General features: G+C 41.5%; 1 protein-coding gene across 10 annotated transcripts in view; it reads left to right on the top strand.

The window, feature by feature from the left end:
* TIAM1 (TIAM Rac1 associated GEF 1) overlaps positions 1-12617 on the top strand; it is a 193557-nt gene that overhangs the window by 131589 nt on the left and 49351 nt on the right. For all 10 annotated transcript variants that reach the window (XM_081003520.1, XM_081003526.1, XM_081003525.1 and 7 more), the window contains 3 exons: positions 3839-4011; positions 6622-6855; positions 8905-9090. In XM_081003520.1, coding sequence (XP_080859646.1) covers positions 3839-4011; positions 6622-6855; positions 8905-9090 — 593 coding nt within the window. The remainder of the gene's footprint in view (positions 1-3838; positions 4012-6621; positions 6856-8904; positions 9091-12617) is intronic.

The raw sequence follows: 12617 nt of genomic DNA, 5'->3' as shown, positions 1-12617 counted from the left end.
AATGTTAGAAACCAATCTGTGACGGCAGTCCTTTAAAGTCAATGCTTTGGCTCTGCATCTGTGGCCATTTGGCTCTTCATATAGGGCCAGTGTGTCTGCCAAGTTTAGCCTAGGTGAGATGGTTCTGAATCTGCTCATATGAAATGTAGGTATTCTTCTTGCGGTTTTGCCTCTGCTTCTCCGCTTCAGATGGAGCATGTATTTGAAAATGTTAGGGCTTGGAAATAGGAGTGTGAGAACCACAGTTCTGAAAAGTCTTATCTACTCCCTTAAACAGGCTGAGAAAACTGAGGACAAGCTGTTACCTAAATAGGTTTCCTTGATCTGTTTGGGACGATTCCTTCCAAATTAAAATACATTTTCTAATTCTATCTATTTAAGAATTGAGACCAAAGTAAAACAAATAACAAACTCTGAGCAAAGCAGATCAAAAGGGGGAAGTCACATTGCAACCAAGTTCTGTTTTATATTGTTCAGAAAGGTCACAAAAGACGGGAAGGTTACTTGCTGAGTCCAAGGAATAAAAGGTGGGCCTTGTGATTTCACTATTATTCCTTTTGGTAATGAGCATTGCCTGGAGCAGCAGTTTGTAGGAGCTGAATGCATGTAACATTGCAACTGAGGTCAGGGAAATAGATCAGAGACTTACCATGGCTGACTGAGCAAAGGAAGAGGCCATACTCATCCCAGTCCAGGCAGCATGAAGGGAGAGTGTGATGGTGTGGTGCAAATAAACAAAGAGCCATCTGGAAGGAAAGAAAGGGGGAAGGAGGAACATAAAAGAGGTGTTACTTTAAAGTGTGACTTACACTGATTGTTTCTTGGATTACCAAGGCTTAATAACGTTCTAATAATGTTTGTATTTAGGCTTTGAAGTTAACATCTGCTGTGTCTTGCTGAAAAGTACTTTTTGCTGAAAATATTGTATCTGTCAGTCTTGGGTTAACATGGTAACCGCAGATTACTGGACAGCAGAAAATCTATGTAGAATTTTAAAACCAAACAAAATGAGAATTTTGTGTTAGGAAACCAGAGTGATGTTTATTATATTTACATGATAAAGCATGAATGCTTTCAGTGCAATCCTATACATATCCATTCAAAACAAATTCCATTGAGTGCAGCATTTCAGGAGGTTTTAAATGCTTGATGTTTTTATTATGTTTTTAAACATGCTGTAAACTGCCCAGAGAGGCTGGGGAAACCCAACCAGATGGGTAGGGTATAAATCATCATCATCATTCTCAGTGGTACAGATCAGTAGGTGCAGGATTGCAACCTCAATTCTATCCTTCCAAATTTTACAATTCTATCCTTCCAAATTTTACAATTCTATCCTTCCAAATTTTACAATTCTACCCTAACTCTAAGTAACTATTAGTTTCTGTGTTGATAACAACACATTGATCACCAGCTAAAATATTCTAATAGAATGGAAACCTTATGGGTTGTTTTCTGCTGCCTTTTAATAAAATGAGCTCAGATTTATCTTTTCAGAAAATTTCTTAAAGTTCATTTCTCAAAGTTTGCACTTCATCAGTTAGTAGCATCCCCTCCACCCAAATAGAATATACAGTGGTGCCCCGCAAGACGAATGCCTCACAAGACGAAAAACTCGCTAGACGAAAGGGTTTTCCGTTTTTTGAGTTGTTCCGCAAGACGAATTTCGCAATGGGCTTGCTTCGCAAGACGAAACGTCTTGCGAGTTCTTGCGAGTTTGTTTCCTTTTTCTTAAAGCCGCTAAGCCGCTAATAGCCGTGCTTCGCAAGACGAAAAAACCGCAAGACGAAGAGACTCGCGGAACGGATTAATTTCGTCTTGCGAGGCACCACTGTATTTATTTTTACACATCTAATTGTGTAAAACATGTACAATTGATGCAAGAAATGTTTTTCAGACTAGACCATAGTTTTTAAGCATCAATGTATTTGCATGCTAACTCCCCCCTTTTCATAGGTTGATGCATAAAAACCAATATGTTAAATTGTGCCTATGGGTAAAGGCTGACATGAATTTGGGTTCATATGTAAAAGTGCAACTCAATGTATCATTTCCTGCATGTGAAAAACTGGGTTGTAGTCCAGAAAATCCAAAGTAAATTTGTTAGCCTTTGAGGACTCCTTAAAAATTATTTACATGCTGACTGTTTATTCACCTCCATAAAACATTGAAACTGGCATCAGTTTTATTTTAGCCTTTTAAATCATTAAAGCCAATCAGTTTCAGGTCTGTTTCTCCTTAACAACTGGTTTTACTTTCACTTAATATTGGCCTGTTACTTTCACAAATTTATTTGCAATTTGACCTGCCTTTAACCCCCATAGCCCCCCGGGAGGAGCTGAGTTTATAATGCCAGTCCACCATGGACCCACAGAAGAATTAACCTGCATCAACCATTATATAGATTGATTGAGGCTATACTCATATTGCCATAGGCATTGTAGGGGCAATATAAATTCGACCATATGAAATTTTGAAACCATGCTAGGACAAAAGGAAAGTTCCTTTCTATATCTCCATCTCCTTACGACGGCTTCATACATTACAGCAGTAGCATGTTTGCTTCTGTGTTGTGGAGCTGCTTGTAGATCAAGACTAGAAATGTCACATTGAAAATAAAACCTTTGGTTCCTTGAGTCTCAGAATTGCTTTTGAGTCACACAAAAGTACTTTGAAGGTTGAAGGGTTGCACATGAACCAGTCTAGACCTCAGGAAGTACTGGCAGGGGTGTGTTTGAGGATAATATATGTTGTAGCTTTATTATTGTCTAGGCTAGTTGTAACGTTACTTTTGTTATAGATCCGTAGAGTCCTGGCCAGAGAGATTTTTAAAATTTGTTTATTTTAAATTTCAAACCAGTGCCAAGGTAAAAATGCATACCTGGAGAACAATATCAGGTTTGAAGGACCACAACTTTTTAGCAATTAGTTGACACAAATATATTCAGCATTTATAAAACATATATAAATATATATAAAACATATTACTTTCTGGAGCATGCTGTACAAATGAGTACTTTGATTAAGAAGAAGAGAAGAAGAGGAGTTTGGATTTGATATCCCGCCTTTCACTCCCTTTAAGGAGTCTCAAAGCGGCTAACATTCTCCTTTCCCTTCCTCCCCCACAACAAACACTCTGTGAGGTGAGTGGGGCTGAGAGACTTCAAAGAAGTGTGACTGGCCCAAGGTCACCCAGCAGCTGCATGTGGAGGAGCGGAGACGCGAACCTGGTTCCCCAGATTACGAGACTACCACTCTTAACCACTACACCACACTGGCTCACAATTAAGGAATTGCGATTGTCTGAGCTCTCCTGAGAAAGAGACACGTAGAGAAACCCATGATATGTGTGAAAAACAGTCACAAAGGGTCACAGATTATAAATTGTCTATGCAATGTTGTGTCATGCTAAAGCATTTTTTTTCTGGAATCATTATCATTTTCCCTGTTTCTGTTGTTCCGGCTGAGAGTGCTGTTTGCTAATTGGGCCAACACACAAGATGGGTTGTAACAAGAGTCTCAAGGTTTGCATAAATACAAAAAAAGCAAGGGGAAACCTTTAGAGAGAGCTCAGCAGCCACAGCATACTGATTAACTCTTGGAGATGGGGATAGGAACCGAGGTGAAATGGAATGGGGTATTATGAAGGAAGGCGTGAATGGTTGAAAGCAGCACTCCACACTGTTGCAGGTTCCATATGTGTTAAGATTTTTGATTTTTTGAAATATTGACATTGTCTAGCTTGTAAACATGAAACTCAATGCTAAGCTTGATACAGGGTTGCAGTGTTATCTTGTTCAGGTGTGCAGTTTCCTAATACTTTGCTGTTTTTCTTAAGGATGCACATTATTCTTCTACGAAAGTGATGGCAGATCTGGAATAGACCACAACAGCATCCCGAAACATGCTGTCTGGGTGGAAAACAGCATAGTGCAAGCAGTGCCTGAGCACCCAAAGAAAGACTATGTTTTCTGCCTCAGCAATTCCCTTGGTGATGCTTTTCTGTTTCAGGTTTGTTCTGTCCTTGGTTCATTACATAATTGTTTTCTTTCTTTGCACTTCCTTCAGGCAAAGACCCAAATGGTGTCCCAGCAGCTGAAAGATGGCACCTTCACACCTGATTATTTAGCAGCCTAATTATTTTATTTTCCAATACACTTCAGTGTCAAGATGCAACCAAATGGCTTTGTGACTTTCTTCAGCTTAGAGTTGATAAAGATCTGCTTCCAGTTTCTTAGGGAGGCCAGACTGTGTTATGTAGAGCAGTCACTATGTTGTGACATATTTGGGGCACCGTCTTCTGCCACAAGGAAATAATATCTAGGATCTAAAGGGAGATGTGTAAAACGTGCAGTTAATATATTTAGGGTTGAGTAGATCTGGGGGAAATATACTTCATAGACCAATAATTCTTTATGTTGCAGATCAGGGTATAGAACACTGTGCTTCTCAGCGCAAACTAGGAACATAGGAAGCAGCCTTATACAGAGCCAGACCGCTGGTACATCTATACTTTCTCCACCATTGTTCTTTATTGACACTTAGATACTGGATATTGGCAAACAAGTCCTAATCTCTAAAGGCACAGGGGCTACAAAGCCTCAGAGTTATGCTTTTGCCTTCTGTCTATCTTTTTAAAATTAATCTGTCTGCCTTATGTTTATTTTCCTATATGCAGTGAATGAGAGTACCATAATTTACATTAAAGGGGGCAGGGGTTCTTCCTTCATGCATGAAGTGCATTTTCCAAACTGGAGTGGCTCACTTGGTTGGGCTGGGGGGTAGTACAAGAACATATGGAAACAGCATTAGTGTAATAGACCATGAAGATCCTCCCCAATCGTATCTACATACTTAGACTGCTGCAAAATGTACAGATGCATTTTGTTTAGGAAACCTCAGTTCTCAGAAAACAAATGTGGAAGGGGCAGAAAGGTCGCGTGGAGTGCATGGTTTTTATGGCAACATAGAGCCTTATTTATTGCAAGTTCCATGCTGAGACATCAGCTTAGGTTTTCCAGTAACCTCGCATGGGAAAGAGCACAAAATGAACTTCTTTTTTTTTGGAAAAAAGAATGAATTAGTGGGTTCTTTTCTTTTGAATTGTAAAGCTATTTGTTTGCAGTGTGTTGGAGCCCTTCTGAATCTAAAGGATTTTGAGGCTGAAACACGAGATGGATGAGAGGGGAGGAAGAACAATTGGACATAATTATGGAAATAATTGGCAAGTTACTGTAGCATACAAACTTGATTTGTTGTGCAGAGAACTGCTAAAGCATGTACATCATTTGAGCTAGCAATAATATAGCCTTGCCCACATAATTCATGTACATTTAGAGTAACATGCAAACAGAATAAATAAGTTTCTTTACCGGGAATTGCTGCTTAGAATTTTCTGTGTACAAGTTCTTGACGGTTTTTTATCTCATTTACCACTCTCTACATTCAGTAGAAACTGCTGATGTAACTGAATTCAAAACGATGACGACAACAGCAACAACATTAATAATGGTCTTCCAGTCCTGCCAAAGGATATTTTTCATTGTAATCCTATTCTTGCATTTTTGCATCCAAACATGCCACGCGCCTGCTACTAATTTCCTCCTCAGCCAGGCAGCTGTGATGAGGCCTACACAGAGCCATTAAATTTGAAAGTCCCTTGGTGTTGCCAGATGCTTACTGCATCTTAAAATTGCATGCTCGTATTTCAGGTGTGTGCAGTTTCTTTGTAGGCTTTCACCTTTTCTTTGGAAGGAGAGTGGCCTTCTTATTTCCAGACTTGCTGTGTAAGTCTGGTCTCCTACACCTCCCCCCTCCCCAATGCAACTTCTAATAATAATAATAATAATAATAATAATAATAATAATAATGTCCCCTTTGTGTGACCACCCAGTCAAAACATTGCCATAACCAAAGACTGATTTTTTTGAGGTGGAAATCCATTATAATATTAACTTCACTCCCAGGTTTCTGTACATTTTGAATCAGGATTGTTCTGTCTGATTTCCACAGCTAAAAGAGCTGTTGTTACTATCCAGCTTGGAAGCACTGCTTGGTGAGCAAGAGTATTTTGCCTTGTGGCTCAAAATCTAGTTGTTTCCTCTTTGATGTGGGCTGCTCTGTTCATTACTAGTTTCCCTCTTCAGCTGTAAAGCATTGGTAGTCTCACAGAGGTATTGTGGGGCTATAATAATTAATGATTATAAGCTTTCTCAGCAACAAAGCACTATAGTTTTCATTACACTTACGATATCAGTGGGCACCATGTTCATTAATTATTTTATGAATTGTAGCGGACTAGCTGTGTAATTATTACGCTATAAAATATACAGGCATGCTTTCTGGTTACCTCAAGGTCTAAATCATTGTGCTCAAGGATGAGCCGAATATTATTGTAGTATTTGCGATGGGATAAAAAGGTAATTCCTGAGCCATTGCTAGGGAACCTTCTGTAGCTATAAAGCACTGGTGAAGATTTTGATTCTAATGCTGATTTCAAAAGGGCAAATTAAGAGTAGAATGCCTCTTCATCACATGTCTCATAAGTGAGACGAATAGAAGTGGAATCATTTCAAACCCAGCATGTTTTAACCAACATGATTCTGCTTCTCTGTTTTTTAGACTTCTAGTCAAACGGAACTGGAGAACTGGATTACAGCAGTTCATTCTGCTTGCGCAACTGCAGTGGCCCGACAGCACCACAAAGAAGACACTGTCAAGCTGTTGAAAACAGAGATTAAAAAACTGGAGCAGAAGATTGATATGGACGAGAAGATGAAGAAAATGGGGGAAATGCATTTCCTCAGTTTGTCTTCTGTCAGAGACTCCAAGAAGAAGAAGACAATTCTTGATCAGGTAACCTCACTTGCATGCATTAAATATATGGCCATAAAATAAATTTCAGGTGTCCACAAGTGTCTGTTACAGTTATTGTCCTTCTTTAAATAAAATTTGTTTTTATTAAATATTTTGAATTTTATAAATCCTAAAAGCAACATAAGACCAGAATAAACAGCATGGTAGTAACAGAGTGATTGTGATGATCTTAAGTAGCTGGGGTAAAACTGAGGATCCATTGGACTTTCTGCTTTCTTTTTCAAGTGTGTTGCTTGCATGGGTGTTGCTAATGGTGCTTCAGAAGCTTCATATATTTCTTCCCCCTTGGAGCATTGCATCTGGTCATCTTCTGTACCTTATACTTCCAGTTTGAATTTGGCAATGTTCAGCTGACTTGACCAAAAGAAAATTTACTCTGATGGCAAATATCTGTCTTACTATTGCAGTGGCCATTTGTAGCTGTAAGCAAGGGAACATAGGAACATGCATTTACTGAGTCAAACCCATGGTTGGTCTTCTTCTTCTTCGGCAATTGCTCGTAGCTGAGTAAGATTGTCTTTCATGAACATGGTCTTAACAGTGAGTCCATAAGTGACCGTGGAGGCCAATTCTGGATCCACACGTCCTTCCACAATGGAGACATAGGTTTTTGGGTGGGGGTTGATCACGGTGAGGGTTTGCCAAGCATGCCTTTCTCTTAGCACGTTTCTCCCTTTCATCCTGAGTTCAAGCATCTTCAAAGCCCATGGCACCTTTGGTATAGGCTGTTGTCCAATTGGAGAACTTGCAGGCCAGTGTTTCCCAGTTGTCTGTGTTTATACTACATTTTTTTAGATTTGCCTTGAGAGAGAGTCTTTAAACCACCACCAGCATTACGCTTTCCATTTTTAAGTTCCGAATAGAGTAGTTGCTTTGGAAGACGATAATCTGGCATCTGTACAACATGACCAGTCCAAAGAAGTTGATATTGAAGAATCATTGCTTTTGACACTGGTGATCTTTGCTTCTTCCAGTACACTGGCATTAGTTTGCCTGTCTTCCCAAGTGATGTCTACACTGACTGGCAGCAGCTCTCCAGGTTTCAGACAGGGAGATCTCCCCACCCTACCTGGGGATGCCAGCAATTGAAACTGGTACCTTCTGCATGCACTGCAGATGCTCTGCCACTGAGCTACATCCTTGTCTAAAAGCAGATTAAACAAATTCTTAGAGGATATCAATAACTACTAATCACAATGGCCATGTATCTCCTGCTTCAGAGGCCCTGTGTCTCTGAAACTTAGTTGCTAAGGAACACAAGTGGAAAAGTGCTATTGCATTCATGTCCTGCTTGTGGGCTTCTCATGGTGTGATGCTTACTAGGGAGCAGGCCCCATTGAGTTCACCAAGCCTTACTTCTGAGTAAGTGTACTTACGATTGCAGTGTTAATCATGGAAAGGAACATATGGAGCCCCCTTTGCTGAGCTGCAGCAGCTCTTTAACCAGGCCTCTAAATGTAACTAGAATGTTAACCAAAGAAAAACTATGCAGTATTATGGAGATTTCTATCCTTTTCAAAGTGTTCCCTACTAGCAATCTGCACGGCACAGGCTGATGGTGGCATTCTGCTCTGCATCTGACAGATGTTAATGTATTCCCCAGTGTGCTTTATTCATTTTCTTTAGTACAATGACAAACTTCATTGCTTTTTAAGCTGCTGCTGCTGCTGACAGCCTAGGGATTTTTATTTTTTTTGCTGTAGTTCTGGTGTCTTCATACCTCTATTGTGTTTCATAAAAACACTCTCTCGGTGAGAGGAGAATCCAGCTGCAATAAAGAGGAAATTAAAACCAGAATTTTAATGTTATTAGCATCGTATCAAAGTAATAGTTATATTCGGATGTCTCCCCCTTTGAAAATAAAGATATTTACTTTGCTCCAACTTAGATCTAAATCCCCCTTATAAATATAATAAATTTGGACAGTGAAAGACAATTTTATAAAATCTGGTATATATACTTGTGTGTTATTGTATGGTATCATATGGACTTTAATGTTTACTTACCTCTGTGATCTTCTTCTTCTAGATCTTTGTTTGGGAACAAAACCTGGAACAGTTCCAAATGGATCTCTTTCGGTATCGTTGCTACTTAGCTAGCCTCCAGGGTGGGGAACTGCCAAATCCAAAAACGTTGCTCGCATTTGCAAGTCGCCCAACTAAAGATGCAATGGGCCGTCTTGGAATCTTTTCAGTGTCTTCTTTTCATGCACTGGTGAGTTTAAACTGATGCCAGAGGTTATTGTTGCTAAAATAGAAATCACTTGGTGCTTTTGTAAGAAGGTTAACTGAGTGCTGTTGCTGTGCAGCCTCTGTACATCTTGGTGATATAAGTTTGTGCTTGGTCTCTGCTATCAGCAAAAAATATGTCTGTCTCCAAATATTTTTAGCATTTTTGGGGTGAACAATTTGAATCAGTCTTAACATCTCAAAGAGATAAAATTATTATTATTATTATGTTTCATATGTTTTTGGGTGCTAGAATCCTTTTTATTGCCATTTCTTATTGTAAAGGCTATCATTCTCATTCATTGTTAATGGTGAGAACATGAGAAGAGCTTGCTGGATCAGGCCAATAGCCCATCTATTCCTTTCCTCCCAGTGGCCAACCAGATCCCTGTGGGAAACCTGCAAGCAGGATTCGAGCATAGGAGCACTTTCCCCTCCTGTGGTTTCCAGCAATGGCTATTCAGAAGCATTACTTCTCCAACTCTGGAGGCAGAGCATAGCTGTCATGGCCTTCAGTAGCCCTCTCCTCCTCCATGAACTTGTCTAACCCTCTTTTAAGGCCATCTAGGTTGGTAGCCATCCCTGCCTCCTGTGGAAGCAAGTTCCATATTTTATCTCTGTACTGGATGAAGAAGTACTTTCTTTTATCCGTCCTGAATATTACAGTGTTCAGCTTCATTGGATGTCCATGAATTGGGGGGGGGGGGGCTTTTAGCCATCCGCTTTCTCCAGGCAATGCGTAATTTCATGTCACCTCTTACTTGCCTTTCCCCCCAACTGAAAAGTCCCGAATGCTGCAACCTTTCTTCATAAGGGTGGCTCAACCACCATCAATTCATATCGCATGAGCGTATGCAGATATATTATAGAAGTAGCTATCACTGAGTCAATTATTGCATAAGCAATTGCTGGAAAACCAGTTTGGTAACTATTTTAGTTGAAAAGTGGAAATAATCATCTATGGTAACTTTTACATTATTTCTGCTAGTGTTGTGATTTGATTGTGTAAATCATTTGGATAACAAGTTAATAGTTTTAATAATACTTTATCCGGAAAAGGATAACTGACTGGTCTCAGCTCATCATGCTGAAAGAGGATAATGTATAACAAAGTGAGAAGTTATCCAGTAGTGTTTGTAGTTAGCTACTTTAGAGCTGTGGCATCCTCACCACCAAACCTATCTCAGGCTGTGTAAGAGAATGACCTATCCCTGAGCCCACCCTCACCACAGCTGCAGCCAGAACAGAGTGGAAGGGGCAGCCAAAATGTGTCTGCGTATGAAAGGCAATTTGAATACATTCTGTTTTGCTTCTCAGAGGCAAGGAGCAGATGGAGAGTGTTGGGCACCAGAGATAGTCTTTCTAAGCCACCTAAGCAAGAAAGGCACCTGAGAGCCCCAGAAAGCTAGAGAGTAGGCAGGCATGGAGACTGAACCAATTGGATAAGGTACTGGAGGAGGCAAAAGTGGAAGTAACCTAGGAGTGAAGTAACTCCTTTTCTCTGCCCCCCCTTTAAAGAGGGTGTGCTTTGTTGTTGTTTTTTTGTCTCAGTTTGCCCTCTAGGGGTTACTGACAGAAGTGCTGTTAACTCATAAACTCTTATAGCTAAAGGATGCTTTCGTATTAAATTGCTCTTACGCATGTTACATAGCTCTTGCCCTGGGCTCTCTCCGTAATACAGTATAGCCATACTGGTTTCATTTCCCAACTGCGCTCCTATAATAAGTCATCCTTGTCATACCTTTCGCTGCTCTGTCTTTCACAAAATGACCACATAGGCGACCTGACTCAAGAGTTGGTGATTCCACTTGGACTCACCAGTTGGGAGAAAAATCCCAGGTGTATAAAATGTTGTCCTCTGACCAAGTGATGTTACCTTAATTTGCTTTCAGAATAAAATATAACTTGGAATTTCTGCTAGCAGTAGTCCTTGATGAGAAAAAAATGGCCCGTTGTTGTTGAGAGTAGCAATTGATATTTATATAGTATTATATAATTTGTAGGATGGGAACAGAATTGCCACCTATGAAATGTATCTAGTGTATGGATGCTGTGATGGGACGATGAGCTGCTTGTGTGTAAAATCCTAGTCCCTCAGAGTTTGGTCAAGTTTGCAAACCTCTGTCTGTAACGGAGCCCCTTAAACATGGCTCCGTCAGTCGCTGGCAGATTCCGACAGTGGTTGCTTTCGGAATCGCTTCCAACATAAAAGCTCCTTAACGGAAACACGTCTTCTGGACTCTCTGCGTGACAGTTTCCGGCGAGGAGTGGGTGTCCCTACAGGAGGTCCTGAAACCTCCCCACTGTTTTCGCTGGAAGTGTCTCTGAGCCATCCCTCCAGCTCACTTTCCCTCAGCTCAGCTCCTCTCCCCCTACTGGTTCCCTCTTCAGCTGCTGAGTCTCTCCCAACCTGTGTGAGCCCTTTCACTTCCCTTCCTTCCGATGGCAGTTCCCTGACATCCACCTCCCCTCCAGGGCCCCCTTCATCCCCTCTCGCCCCCTCCTCTACGGGCGGTGAGGAGGCAAAACCCCGGAATGAACTTCCTTCATCTTCCGATGTCCCGAACACTTCTCTCCACCTGTTGCGGTTCCTGGTCTCGAAGTACTCCTCCTCCTCAGAGTCCATCTCCCCTTCCCCTTCCGAGTCCGAGAATCCTTCCAACTCCTCCTCCTCATCGGTGGTCCCAAAGTATTCCCTCCGGAACCTCTCCACAGGCTGAGGTTTCCTTGGGAACCTTTGATGGAACGTTTCTATCAATACCTCGTCATTGATATCTTCTGCCATTACCCAAGTGTTTTCTGACTCCGGTTCTCCTTCCCACGCTACCAAATACTCCACCTGATCCCCCTTCCACCTGGCGTCGAGGATTTCTGCCACATGGCTGCTGCATTCCCTTTCTTCTATGACCGGTCCCCGAGTGGCCATCCCTTCTCGTCCCCCCTCATACGGTGACAGTAACGACCTGTGAAATACTGGGTGCAGTTTCATGTGGTTGGGTAACCGGAGCCTGAAAGCCACTGGGTTGACCTGTTGAATGACCTCAAAGGGACCCAATCTCCTGGGTCTTAATTTCTTACAACCTCCTTTGAACGGCAACCCTTGGGTTGACAGCCACACCCTATCTCCCACCCTTATGGTTTCACCTTCCCTTCGGTTCTTGTCTGCCTGCCTCTTGTATTCTTCCTTCGCCCTTTCTAAGTTGAGTTGGAGCTGACGATGGATTGCTTCCATTTCTTCTACAAAATGCTCGGCTGCCGGGACGCTCCATCTCTCCCCTTCTCCCCCTGGGAAACCCCTGGGATGACACCCATAATTAGCCAAGAAGGGGCTCATCCCTGTGGACACATTCTCGGCATTGTTGTAGGCAAATTCCGCCAGCGCCAACTTTTCTACCCAGTCATTCTCTCTGTCATTGACATAACACCTCAGGTATTGCTGGAGGACACCGTTTGCTCTTTCCGCCTGCCCGTTGGTTTCAGGGTGCTGGGCAGTCGAAAAGTTGACCTCCACCT

The sequence above is a fragment of the Podarcis pityusensis genome (assembly GCF_964106645.2).
Source record: "Podarcis pityusensis genome assembly, chromosome: 4".
In the NCBI taxonomy this organism is placed as follows: domain Eukaryota; kingdom Metazoa; phylum Chordata; class Lepidosauria; order Squamata; family Lacertidae; genus Podarcis; species Podarcis pityusensis.
This window is presented reverse-complemented; position numbering and strand designations above follow the sequence as displayed.